Genomic DNA, 12,672 nt, shown 5'->3' with positions numbered 1-12,672 from the left:
CCCTCAGAAGCAGCGCCTTTCCCCTCACAAACCGCGGCTCTTACCCTCCGCAGCGCTTCCCCCGCGGTCCCTCCCTCAGCCCGCCCCGGCGGGGGGCGCGGGCCGGGCCGGGCCGCGGGCGGCGGCGGCGGAGGAGGAGGAGCAGCGGGGCCGCTCCGCTCGCTCCCGGCGAGCCCAACAAAGGCGGCGGGGCCATGGCGGGCCCCTCGCCCCGCTGCGAGCCGCCCTAAGCCCGCCGAGCACCGCCGCGATGTGGCCGGGCCGCGGCGGGCGGCGCTGGGCGCTGGCGCTGGCCTTGGCGCTGGCTCTGGGTGGCCGCTGCCCCGCCGCCCCCAACGCCTCGGCCGGGCCCCCGCGCTGCCGCCGCCCCGCGCCCTGCGAGCGGCTCCGCTTCGGCGCCTGCCTGGGCTCGGCGCTGCCCTACGCCGCCACCTCCACGCTGCTGGCCACCGACTCCGCCTCGCAGGAGGAGGCGCACGGGAAGCTGCTGCTCTGGTCCGGTACGGACGGGACGGTACCGGGAGCGGGGAGAGTGAGGGAGAGGCCCGGGATGGGGCTGGAGGGGGATGGGAGCGGTGAAGGGAGGGGGGGACGGGGTGGTGGGGGAGCTTGGAGAGGAGATTTGGGTGTAGTGTGAGGGGGCTGGGGATGGGAACGGTGTATAAAGTTTTATAGAGGGGGGCTGGGGATGGGTACAGTATAGAAAAGTGCCTAGCAGGGGGCTGGGAATGGATAGAGTATAGAAAACTTTACAGAGCGGGGCTGGAGGTGGGGACAGTATAGAAAACTTTGTAGAGGGGGGCTAGGGATGAGTACAGTATAGAAAACTTTATAGAGGGGGACTGGGGATGGGGACAGTATAGAAAAGTGCCTAGCAGGGGGCTGGGAATGGGTAGAGTATATAAAGTTTTACAGAAGGGATTTGGGGAAGAGGACATTATAGAAAACTTTACAGAAAGGGGCTGGGGATGGGTGCAGTATAGAAAAGTGCCTAGCAGGGGGCTGGGAATAGGTAGAGAGTATAGAAAACTTTGCAGAGGTGGGCTGGAGATGGGGACAGTATAGAAAAGTGTATAGAGGGGGCTGGGGATGGGTAGAGTATATAAAGTTTCATAGAAGGTGTTTGGGGATGGGGACAGTATAGAAAACTTCACAGAGAGGGGCTAAGGATGGGTAGAGTATAGAAAAGTGCCTGGCAGGGGGCTGGGGAGAGGTAGAGTATATAAAGTTTTATAGAAGGGATTTGGGGATGGAGACAGTATGAAAAACTGTATAGAAAAGGGCTGGGGATGGGGACATTATAGAAAACGGATTAAAAAGGAGCTGGGGAGAGCCCCACAGAGGGGTCCCACTGCTATGGGGACAGTAGGAGAGCCCCACAGAGGGGTCCCAGTGCCATGTGGGTGCCATAGGGGCAGCAGGAGGGTCCCGCAGAGGGGTCCCAGTGCCATGTGGGTGCCATAGGAGCTGCAGGAGGGTCCCACAGAGGGGTCCCAGCGCTGTGTGGGTGCTGTGGGGACAGCAGGAGGGTCCCACAGAGGGGTCCCAGTGCCGTGTGTGTGCCATAGGGGCAGCAGGAGAGCCCCACAGTGGGGTCCCAGTGCTATGAGGACAGCAGGAGGTGTCCCACAGAGGGGTCCCAGTGCCATAGGGGCAGCAGGACAGCCCCACAGAGGGGTCCCAGTGCCATGTGGGTGCCATAGGGGCAGCAGGAGGGTCCCACAGAGGGGTCCCAGTGCCATGTGGACAGCAGGAGGTGTCCCACAGAGGGGTCCCAGCGCCGTGTGGGTGCCATAGGGACAGCAGGAGGTGTCCCTGCCGGGGTGCTGACGCTGCTGTCCCCTCCCCGCAGGCCTGCGCAACGCCCCGCGCTGCTGGGACGTCATCCAGCCCCTGCTGTGCGCCGTCTACATGCCCAAGTGCGAGGATGGGCAGGTGGAGCTGCCCAGCCAGACCCTGTGCCAGGCCACTCGGGCACCCTGCACCATCGTGGAGCGCGAGCGAGGCTGGCCCGACTTCCTCAAGTGCACCACCGACCGATTCCCCGAGGGCTGCCCGGTACTGCCCGATGGGGGAACCTCTGGGACTGGGAGGGAAAGGGAGGGTGCTGGTCAGCCTGGAGAGGGAAGGATCCAGGGAGAGCTTCCAGCACATTCCGTGCCCTAAAGGGGCTGCAGGAGAGCTGCAGAGGGACTGGGGACAAGGGATGGAGGGACAGGACACAGGCAACTGGGAAAGGGGAGATTTGGGAATTAGGAATTGCTGGCTGGGCTGGAATTTCCAGAGAATCCCTGGATCCCTGCAATGTCCCAGGAAGGATTGGAGCAGCCTGGGATGTGGGAGGTGTCCCTGCAATGAGCTCTGAGCTCCCTTCCCAGCCAGGGCAGCCCAGGATTCTGGGATTCAGGACACTCAGAATCCATGCAGAGGGATTTTGATGGACAGTGGGCATGGAAAAGAGAGGAAAAGGGAAGGGAGAGCCTTGATGGTTCCCTGAGATTGCAAGGGAAGGCCCTGGATCCATCAATTCCTTGGAGAGGAGATGGATCCAATGGGAGGTTGTGGAGAGCTGGGAGTTGGCAGCTGGAGAAGGGAAGGATCCAGGGAGAGCTTCCAGCACATTGCAGGGCCTGGAGGGGCTGCAGGAGAGCTGGAGAGGGACTGGGGACAAGGGATGGAGGGACAGGACACAGGGAACTGGGAAAGGGGAGACTGGGGAAGGAATTCCTGGCTGAGCTGGAATTGCCAGAGCAGCTGTGGCTGCCCCTGGATCTCTGGAATGCCCAAGGCCAGGCTGGACACTGGGGCTGGGAGCAGCTGGGACAGTGGGAAGTGTCCCTGCCATGGCAGTAAAAAGTCACTTTTGGCAGGAAAAAGTTCCCTTTTTGTGAGAAAAAAATCACTCATGAGGAAAAAGTCACCTTTAGTGAGGGAAAAGTTCAGTCTTATGAAGAAAAGGTCCAATTTTGGAAGGAAAAAGTCACTTTTATGACAAAAATGTCGCTTTATATGAGGAAAAGATCGATTTTGTGAGGAAAAAGTTCCTTTTTTTTTTCCCCATGAAATAAAATGTCTGTGATGAAAAGGCTTCTGTGAGTAAAAAGTTACTTTTTGGAGGTGAAAAGTTGCCTTTTGGGAGGAGAAAAGTCATTTTTGGGGGACAAAAAGTTGGTTTTAGGGGACAAAAAGCAATTCATTGGAAGAGAGAAGTTTCCATTTGTGGACAAAAGTAACTTTGCTGGAACAGAAGTCACTTTTTGGGGACAAGAGTCCCTTTGGGGGGGAAGAAAAGTTGCTTTTTAAGGCATAAGTTACTTTTTTGGGACAAAAGACACTTCCTCTGGGGAAAAAGTTACCTTTTTGAGGGGGCAAGTACTCTTTATAGGGAAAAAAAATCAATTTTAGGAGAGAAGAGAGAATTTTGGGGGGAGGTGACTTGATTTTTGTGGAGGAAAGTTCCATTTTTTAGGGGAAAAACCAGTTTGGAGGGACAAAAGACACTTTTAGGGGAAGAAAAGTTGCTTTTGGGGGAGAAAAGACAGGTTTTTGGGGGAAAAATCACTTTTTTGGAGAGCAGCTACTTCTTGGATAAACTTGCTTTTTGTGTGGAGAAGTAGCTCTTTGGAGGGGATATTTTGGGAAGAAAAATGGATTTCTGAGGGAAAAATCACTTTTTTTTTTCATTCCTCAGAGAAGCAATCGCTTTCAGGCGAAGAAATCAAGTTTTGATCGGGGATGAGGTGGATTTTGAGGGGAAAAAATAAATCAATTTTAGGAGAGAGAAGAGAATTTGCGGGGGGTGGCTTGATTTTTGAGTAGGAAAGTTCCTTTTTTGAAACTTTCCAAACTTGGCCATGGGGGTGTCAACTCTTCCTCCTCACATCCTCCTCCTCTTCCTCCTCACATCCTCACATCCTCACATTCTCACATCCTCACATCCTCACATCCTCCTCCTCCTCCTCCTCTTCCTCCTCCTCCTCTTCCTCCTCCTCCTCCTTCTCCTCTTCGTCCCGTCCTCTTCCTCTTCCTCTTCTTCCTCCTTCTCTTCCACCTCCTCCTCCTCCTCCTTCTCCTCTTCCTCCTTACATCCTCCTCCTTCTCCTCTTCTTCCTTCTCCTCTTCCTCCTCCTCCTTCTCCTTCTCCTCCTCCTCTTCCCTCCTCCTCTTCTTCCTCCTCTTCTTCCTCCTTCTCCTCTTCCTCCTCCTCCTCCTTCTCCTCCTCCTTTTCTTCCTCCTCTTCTTCCTCCTCTTCCTCCTCCTCCTTTTCCTCCTCCTTCTCCTTTTCCTCCACCTCCTCCTCCTCTTCCTCCTCCACCTCCTACTCTTCCTCCTCTTCCTCCTCCTCCTCTTCCTCCTCCTCCTCCTCCTCCTTCTCTTTCTATTCTTCCTTTTCCTCCTCTTACTCCTCCTCTTCCTCTTCTTACTCTTCCTCTTCTTCCTCCTGCTCCTCTTCCTCCTTCTCTTTCTATTCTTCCTCCTCCTCGTCTTCCTCCTCCTCGTCTTCCTCCTCCTCGTCTTCCTCCTCCTCGTCTTCCTCCTCCTCCTCTTCCTCCTCCTCCTCTTCCTCTTCCTCCTTCTCTTTCTATTCTTCCTCCTCATCTTCTTCCTCCTCATCTTCTTCCTCCTCCTCCTCTTCCTCCTTCTCCTCTTCCTCCTTCTCCTCCTCCTCCTCCTCCTCCTCCCACTCCTCCCTCTCCTCCTCCTCCCCCTCCTCCTCCCCCGTGGCAGAACGAGGTGCAGAACATCAAGTTCAACAGCTCTGGGCAGTGCGAGGCGCCGCTGGTGCGGACGGACAACCCCAAGAGCTGGTATGAGGACGTGGAGGGCTGCGGCATCCAGTGCCAGAACCCGCTGTTCACCGCGCGCGAGCACCGCGAGATGCACGTCTACATCGCCTCCTTCAGCTCCGTCACCATCCTCTGCACCTTCTTCACCCTGGTGAGGTGCCCCAAAACCTGTGCCCCGTACAGGCTGGCTGGTGTGAAGGGGAGGGTCTGTCAGTGAAGGCAGCAGCTTGAAATGGAGAATGTAGCATTATAAATTTGAAATTCAGAGGCTCTCAGGCAGAGAGATGGGAATTAGGAATAACAGTTCTTTACTAGGAACATTAAAATAGAAATGCAGTATTACACAGAACAATCCCAACCCTGCCAGAGTCAGAATCCAAGCTGACACCCGTCAGTCAGTCAGGGTGTTGGCACAGTCCCATTCAATGGTGGCTGCATCCTCCTGCAGGGGCAGATGTGGTTCAGCTGGAGCAGTGCTCCTGGAGAAGGTGCAGTTTCCTCTGAAGGTGCAGGGATGATGTGCAAAGGTCTGGTTTTCCTCTGGAATGCAGTGGAAAGAAGGTCCCTTGGTGTCCAAAATGTCAGTTTTTATCTGGGTAGGAAAGGCTTGGCTCCTCCCCTGGCTGGAGCATCTCCCAGTGGGATGATGGAATTTTATCAGTCATGCCCTGGGACTCACTGGCCATGAACAGGAGATATCTCCTGGAGGGAGGATGGGCTGTGGGAAAGATAAAGATGATTGCCCAGATGGTTTAAAGATGGCCCATGAGCAGATAATGTGTGCCAAGAGTCACTGCAACACCTGGTTTAACAGATGGGGACAGAATACACATTGCTGGCCACATCAACCCAACACACAGGCCCAGGAGGAATCTTACAGGATTTTTCCTGTCTGGCTTTCTCAGCCTCAGCTAAGATTTTTCCCAAGCTAGAGGCTCTTTCTCTACTGTTAACATGAGAGAAAAAATTATAGCAAAAGATAATGTTGGATCCATGAGAAAGCCTGGAACAAGAGGTGTCTCTTTCTCTGACCAATGAGCTGCCTGTATTTTATTTTTCACGAACTGCCTAATTTAAACCATGGCTTCCTTCAGTAAATTTCTTGTTCTTTCTTGTTATTTTTTACACCATGTTACTGTGTCCTTCCCCACTCAGTAACCCATACACAGTAACAAAAAGGAGACAGGCAATGAGCTGTCCCTTTCTCCACCCTTTCCAGGCCACGTTTGTTGCTGACTGGAGGAACTCCAACCGCTACCCTGCTGTGATCCTGTTCTACGTCAACGCCTGTTTCTTCGTGGGCAGCATTGGCTGGCTGGCACAGTTCATGGATGGTGCCCGTGACGAGATCGTGTGCCGGGCTGACGGCACCATGAGGCTGGGCGAGCCCACGTGGGTGTCTGGGGCTGCCTGGGCTGGGGTGGTTCTACCTTTGGGCTGCTGTGGGGTCTGGATAGCTCTGAGGGCCCCCAAGGCAGAATTCAGCTTCTCAGCTAGCAAGGAATAAGAATTCAGGAGATGCAGCTTTATTTCTTCAAAGGGTTCTACCAGCAAAATCCAGTTACGTAGCACAGCAAGAGGTTTTTATAGATTTTAGAGAGATTCAATTTCTAAGCAGTAAAATTATAAGTTTAGAACTGTTGCCTTCAGGAGCTGGAACAGAGGTCACACAGAGTTAAGGGAAATAAAATGGGTATTTATTGTAAGGTCTTCAAAGGCCACACCCTGGCAGTACCAGTGCCACAGTGTGGCCCCTGCCCTGCCTGAGTGGCTCCAAGGTGGAAGTAAAAGAGGGCTTGGTCACAAAATCTCACATCTTTATAGACTTCAGTCCATTTGCATACAGGAGTCAACCGTCCAATTTATAGTCTCAAATTTAAGGTTTCATCCTCCTGGCCCACCCTCCTCTTCTCATGTTGTTAATGCTTAGGGTCTGGAGTTTGAAGAGACTGTCCTGGAATTTTGTCTTCATCACCCTAAGCACATGGAAAAGCATACACAGGCAGAACAGAAAACTCAGAACTTAAGGCATCAGAACTATCCAATTAAGATTCTAGGTGAGAAAAGACCAATCATCTAGTAGAGTTAGAGACCAATAGAAATCCTAAATTGTAACAGGGGTTTTGGTAGGGAGGGGAAGCATCTCTCACGAAAGGTTTCACAAAATCCCAGGGGCTCTTTTCAGGGACAGTTGTATCATCCACAGGTGTCACCTCCATGCCCAGAGGGGTTCTCTGGGATCCCCTGCCCACCCTCCCTGTCCCCTGTGGGGGTGGGTGACACTCCTGCCTCTCCTCTCCACAGCTCCAACGAGACGCTGTCCTGCGTCATCATCTTCGTCATCGTCTACTACTCGCTGATGTCGGGTGTCATCTGGTTTGTCATGCTCACCTACGCCTGGCACACCTCCTTCAAGGCCCTGGGCACCACCTACCAGCCCCTGCTGGGCAAGACCTCCTACTTCCACCTCATCACCTGGTCCATCCCCTTCGTGCTCACCGTGGCCATCCTGGCCGTGGCGCAGGTAACGGGCTCAGCGTCTCGGGGTGGTGTCTCACAGAATCACAGAATATTGAGGTTGGAAGAGACCTCCAAGATCATCGAGTCCAACCTATGTCCTAGCACCTCAACTCAGAGTCTAGACTATAACATGGCACTAAGTGCCATGTCCAGCCTTTTCTTGAACACTTCCAGAGATGATGATTCCACCACCTCTCTGGGAAGAGCATTCCAGTACTTTATTGTTCTTTCGGTGAAAAATTTCTTCCTAACATCCAACCTGTACCTTCCCTGACGTAGCTTGAGACTGTGTCTGGTTTTGTCAGTTGCTGCCTGATGGAAGAGACTGGCCCCCACCTGTCTACAGCCTCCCTTCAGGAAGCTGTAGAGAGCAATAAGGTCACCTCTAAGCCTCCTCTTTTCCAGGCTAAACAGCCCCAGCTCCTTCAAACGTTCCTCATAAGGCTTGTGTTCCAAGCCCTTCACCAGCCTTGTTGCCCTCCTCTGGACACGTTCTAGCATATCAACGTCCTTCCTAAACTGAGGGCCCCAGAACTGGTGACACCCGCTGCCAGCTGACCCTGCTGTCCCTGTCACTGTCCCTGCCAGGTGGATGGTGACTCTGTCAGTGGCATCTGCTTCGTGGGCTACAAGAACTACCGCTACCGAGCCGGCTTCGTGCTGGCCCCCATCGGGCTGGTGCTCATCGTGGGGGGCTATTTCCTCATCAGGGGTAGGTGTGGCTCAGCTCTGGGAAGGGATGGGGTCACCGTGGCTGTCCCCACAGCCTGACCCCCCCATCCTCCCCCACAGGGGTCATGACACTCTTCTCCATCAAGAGCAACCACCCCGGGCTGCTGAGCGAGAAGGCGGCCAGCAAGATCAACGAGACCATGCTGCGCCTGGGTGAGGCCTCAGCAGCCGTCCCCAGGGAGCCCGAGTGGGACGGGACATTGTGTCCCCTGGGGCCACACAGGGGGCTGTGCTGGTGGTGGCACTGCCCTGGTGTCACTGGGGTTTGGCTGAGCCAGGGATGTCCCTCTTCTCTTCCAGGCATCTTCGGCTTCCTGGCCTTTGGCTTTGTCTTCATCACCTTTGGCTGCCACTTCTACGACTTCTTCAACCAGGCTGAGTGGGAGCGCAGCTTCCGGGAATACGTGCTGTGAGTGCACGGGGACGGGGGGGACAGAGGGGACAGGGGGGACAGGGGGGACAGGGACACGGTGGCACTGCAGCATGGACAGCCCCGTGTGCCCCACCAGCAGTGCCACCGCATCTCCACCCTGCAGGGCCGTGGGAGCCTTGAGGAGGGTGTCCCCCCTCCTTACAGCTACTGTCCCCCTCCTTACAACCACTGTCCCCTGTGTGTCCCCTCCCCTTAGAGCCACTGTCTCCCCATGTGTCCCCCTCCTTACAGCCACTGTCCCCTGTGTGTCTGCTCTCCTTACAGCCACTGTCCCTCATGTGTCCCCCCTCCCTAGAGCCACTGTCCCCTGTGGCCCCCCTCCTCACAGCCACTGTCCCCTGTGTGTCCTCTCTCCTTACAGCCACTGTCCCTGTGTGTCCCCCCTCCTTACAGCCACTGTCCCCTGTGTGTCTGCTCTCCTTACAGCCACTGTCCCTCATGTGTCCCCCCTCCCTAGAGCCACTGTCCCCTGTGGCCCTCCTCCTTACAGCCACTGTCCCTGTGTGTCCCCCCTCCTCACAGCCACTGTCCCCTGTGTGTCCCCCTCCTTACAGCCACTGTCCCCCCTTCTCACAGCCACTGTCCCCTGTGTGTCCCCCTCATCACAGCCACTGTCCCCCTCCTCACAGCCACTGTCCCTGTGTGTCCCCCTCATCACAGCCACTGTCCCCCTCCTCACAGCCACTGTCCCTGTGTGTCCCCCCTCCTCACAGCCACTGTCCTCTTGTGTGTCCCCCTCCTTACAGCCACTGTCCCTGTGTGTCCCCCCTCCTCACAGTCCCCTGTGTCCCCCAGGTGTGAGGCCAACGTGACCATTGCCACGCAGACCAACAAGCCCATCCCGGAGTGTGAGATCAAGAACCGGCCCAGCCTGCTGGTGGAGAAGATCAATCTCTTCGCCATGTTCGGCACCGGCGTCTCCATGAGCACCTGGGTCTGGACCAAGGCCACCCTGCTCATCTGGAAGCGCACCTGGTGCAGGTGGGACCCCCAGGGTGTCACCCCAGCTCCCTGGAGCCCTTCCTGCCCCATCCAGGGGGTGTTGGATGAGCTCGATGAGCTGTGGAATGGGCTGGTGCTGTGTGTGGGACACCTCCGTTCCCAGAATGGGGGGGGAGCTGGGCAGGGTCCCTGTGCCCCAGGTGGGATCCCCAAGGTGTCACCCCAGCTCCCTGCAGCCCTTCCTGCCCCATCCAGGGGGTGTTGGACATCCCATCCTCCATGAGCTGGTGCTGTGTGTGGGACACCTCCGTTCCCAGAATGGGGGGGAGCTGGGCAGGGTCCCTGTGCCCCAGCTGTGCCCCCATCCCCTGTGTGCCCCCAGGCTGACGGGGCAGAGCGATGACCAGCCCAAGAGGATCAAGAAGAGCAAGATGATCGCCAAGGCTTTCTCCAAGCGCAAGGAGCTGCTGCACAACCCGGGCCAGGAGCTGTCCTTCAGCATGCACACCGTGTCCCACGATGGCCCTGTGGGTACGTGCCAGGGCCCCCAAAATCCCCCTCACCCTCTGGAGGTTCCTTCTGACCCAAACTCCGGAGCTCTTAGGCTCCTGCTCTGAGATCTTACTTGTCGGGTAATTCTCTGAATAAGCAAAGCAGCTAATAGTTAAAAAGGTTATTTGTTACAAAGCACATCAGCTCAAAAGGCAATAGCAAAAGCAATAACAAGCAATGGCAAAAGCAGCAGCAATAAGCAAATGGCTAGAAGTCAGAATGGCTAAAAGCAACAATGGCTAAAAGCTGAATAGCTAAAAGCTGAATAGCTAAAAGCAGCAATTCTCCCAATCCATACTGTTATATAAGACTTTTCCAACAAGCTAAGATGCAAACTCAGACCACCACTCTTTAACCTATTAGAATTCCAATTTCTTAGCACACCAGGTTACATATAACACTATGTATGCATACACTCTATCCTGTTCTATCTAAGAAATGTCAGCAATATTCTCACTATAACTCTGTTATGTCTAAGTCCTGTCTACAGCTGTGGTCCTGGAGCCTCTGCTGAAGATATCAGTGTGTTTGCAACCTTCACTAGAACACTCACTGCTACTGTGGCATTTGAGACCTTTTACTTGCTAAAAACACCAGAACTCACTCTAAGACTTATTCAATCCTTTCACTCTGATTTCTCTCTGAAGAATTCAGAGACCCCTGACTCAGTGTCTCCAGCAGGTACGTGCCTGGGGCAGAGTCCCCAAAATCCTCCCTTGACCCCATCCCCCTGTCCCCACAGCTGGGCTGGCCTTCAACATCAACGAGCCATCAGCTGACGTGTCCTCGGCGTGGGCCCAGCACGTCACCAAGATGGTGGCCAGGAGAGGAGCCATCCTGCCCCAGGACATCTCCGTGACACCCGTGGCCACACCTGGCAAGTCTTTGAGGGGGGGGATGGAACTTCCTGGGGGGCAGTGGGGGGCACAGATGGGACTCACAGCCGCCCTGTCCCCCCCCAGTGCCACCAGAGGAGAGGCCCAACCTGTGGCTGGTGGAGGCCGACGTGTCCCCGGAGCTGCAGCAGCGCAGCGGCCGCAGGAAGAAGCGGAGGAAGAGGAGGAGGAAGAAGAAGGAGGAGGAGGAGGAGGAGGAGCAGGGGGTGACCCCAGACCCTGAGCGCTGCCTGGGCGGCTCCAGCGTCCCTCGGCTGCCCCGCCTGCCCCCCCAGCCCTGCCTGGTGGCCTTTGCCCCCGACGTCCTGCCTGATGTCACCTTCCCCGGGGGCGCGTGGGAGGGGCAGGGCCGCAGGGCCAACGTGCTGCACCTCATCAGCAGCCCCTTCTGCCCCGAGGGCAGCAGCACCGAGCAGCAGGGCCCCTCTGCGGGGGGCTGGCAGCACAATGGGGGCCCCCTGCGGCCCCCCAGGCCCGGCCCAGGGCTGCCCAGGACTCAGGGGGGCTGGGCAGGGCTGGCCCCCATCCACTCCCGGATCAACCTGGTGGATGCAGAGCTGCTGGAGCCCGACTCGGACTTCTGATGGGGGGCACCAGAACCCCCCTCACCCCTCTGGGATCCATCCCAGCTGATTTCTCTCCCCTTGGGGGATTCATCTCCCAGCCTGGCCTGGAGGTTTTGGGATTCCCTCCAGCATCACTGGGAGAGGGGAGCTGTCAGGGATTTAAGGATCACATTTGGGGACAGCTTAGATCAGGGTAGATTTTGGGCAGCTTTGGGGGTGCTGCCAGCCCTGGCTCTGCCCCACCCACAGCTAGAGGTACGTAGAGCTCACCCCACTTTATATTTTTTTAAAACTCCTGATTTTTTTAAAGTTTGTATCATGATGGGGACATGAATCCTCTGTTTACTGTGAGCCCAGCCAGGGGCAGCAGCTCAGCTCTGCACCCCTATTTTGGGTTCACCCCACTCCTTCCAGAGACCCCAAAGTGCCTTCCAGCTCCCCAGAGAGCTCAGCCAGACCCAAATCAGGATTAGTGGGGTGGCAGCACCAGGGAGATGGGATGGGAAACACCTTGGAAGCAAAAAAAAAACCCCAAAAACCTCGGGGTGAATCAGGGTCAGCAATCTCTAGAGCAAAGCTTTTTATTATTTTTTTAGGAAAAAAAAAAAAAAATCAAGTCACAGCAACCCAGCAGAGCCCTGTGGCAAGAGGGCTCCAGTCCTTGCTGGTGTTTGGATTTTCCCTGGTTTTATTTTTATTAAGTCCTGGTAGGCTCTTGGCTTTTTCTTTTTTATTTTTTCTTTTTTAATTTTTTTTTTTTTTTTTTTTTTTTTTTTTTTTTTTGCTATCCCAGTGACTTCCACGGGTTCATTTTTGCTGTGTAAAGGAAAAACCCTCCTGTATCAGTATTAAATTTACAGATTTTCAATCCCAGTGGCTGCTCTGGGTTCTTTTGGGGAAACACTTTTTGGGAGGAGGGAGGGGTTGTCCTTTCTCCTAAAAACCCTCCTGCTTTAAAAATGCTTTAAGCTGCTTGAAAATGTTTCAAAACACTTCAAAACACCTTAAAACCTCTTGAAAGTGTTTCAAAATGCTTTAAAGCACCTTAAAACTGCTTGAAGGTGTTTTAAACCATTTTAAAACACCCTAAAACTGCTTGAAAGTGTTTCAAACCACTTAAAAACTGCTTTAAAACACCTTGAAAACGGCTTTAAAGTGATTTAAACCACTTTAAAACACAATTTAAACGACTTTAAAGTTCTTTGACCCCCTGTGGGGACACTTTTGGGGACAGCTGGTGGCAC

At 54.7% G+C, this 12,672-nt stretch overlaps 1 protein-coding gene across 1 annotated transcript; it reads left to right on the top strand.

Annotated features, from left to right (window-relative positions):
• The first annotated feature begins 163 nt into the window (after window positions 1–163).
• Window positions 164–12,004, top strand: SMO (smoothened, frizzled class receptor). The gene is made up of 12 exons (XM_056482330.1): window positions 164–500; window positions 1,853–2,058; window positions 4,729–4,938; window positions 6,007–6,179; window positions 7,092–7,311; window positions 7,896–8,019; window positions 8,100–8,192; window positions 8,340–8,448; window positions 9,268–9,453; window positions 9,797–9,945; window positions 10,709–10,843; window positions 10,929–12,004. The coding sequence occupies exons 1-12, from the start codon at window positions 251–253 to the stop codon at window positions 11,444–11,446; spliced, it is 2,373 nt and encodes a 790-aa protein (XP_056338305.1). The 5' UTR covers window positions 164–250; the 3' UTR covers window positions 11,447–12,004.
• The last annotated feature ends 668 nt before the right edge of the window (window positions 12,005–12,672 follow it).

The sequence above is a fragment of the Oenanthe melanoleuca genome, chromosome 1A, assembly GCF_029582105.1.
Source record: "Oenanthe melanoleuca isolate GR-GAL-2019-014 chromosome 1A, OMel1.0, whole genome shotgun sequence".
NCBI lineage: Eukaryota > Metazoa > Chordata > Aves > Passeriformes > Muscicapidae > Oenanthe > Oenanthe melanoleuca.
This window is presented reverse-complemented; position numbering and strand designations above follow the sequence as displayed.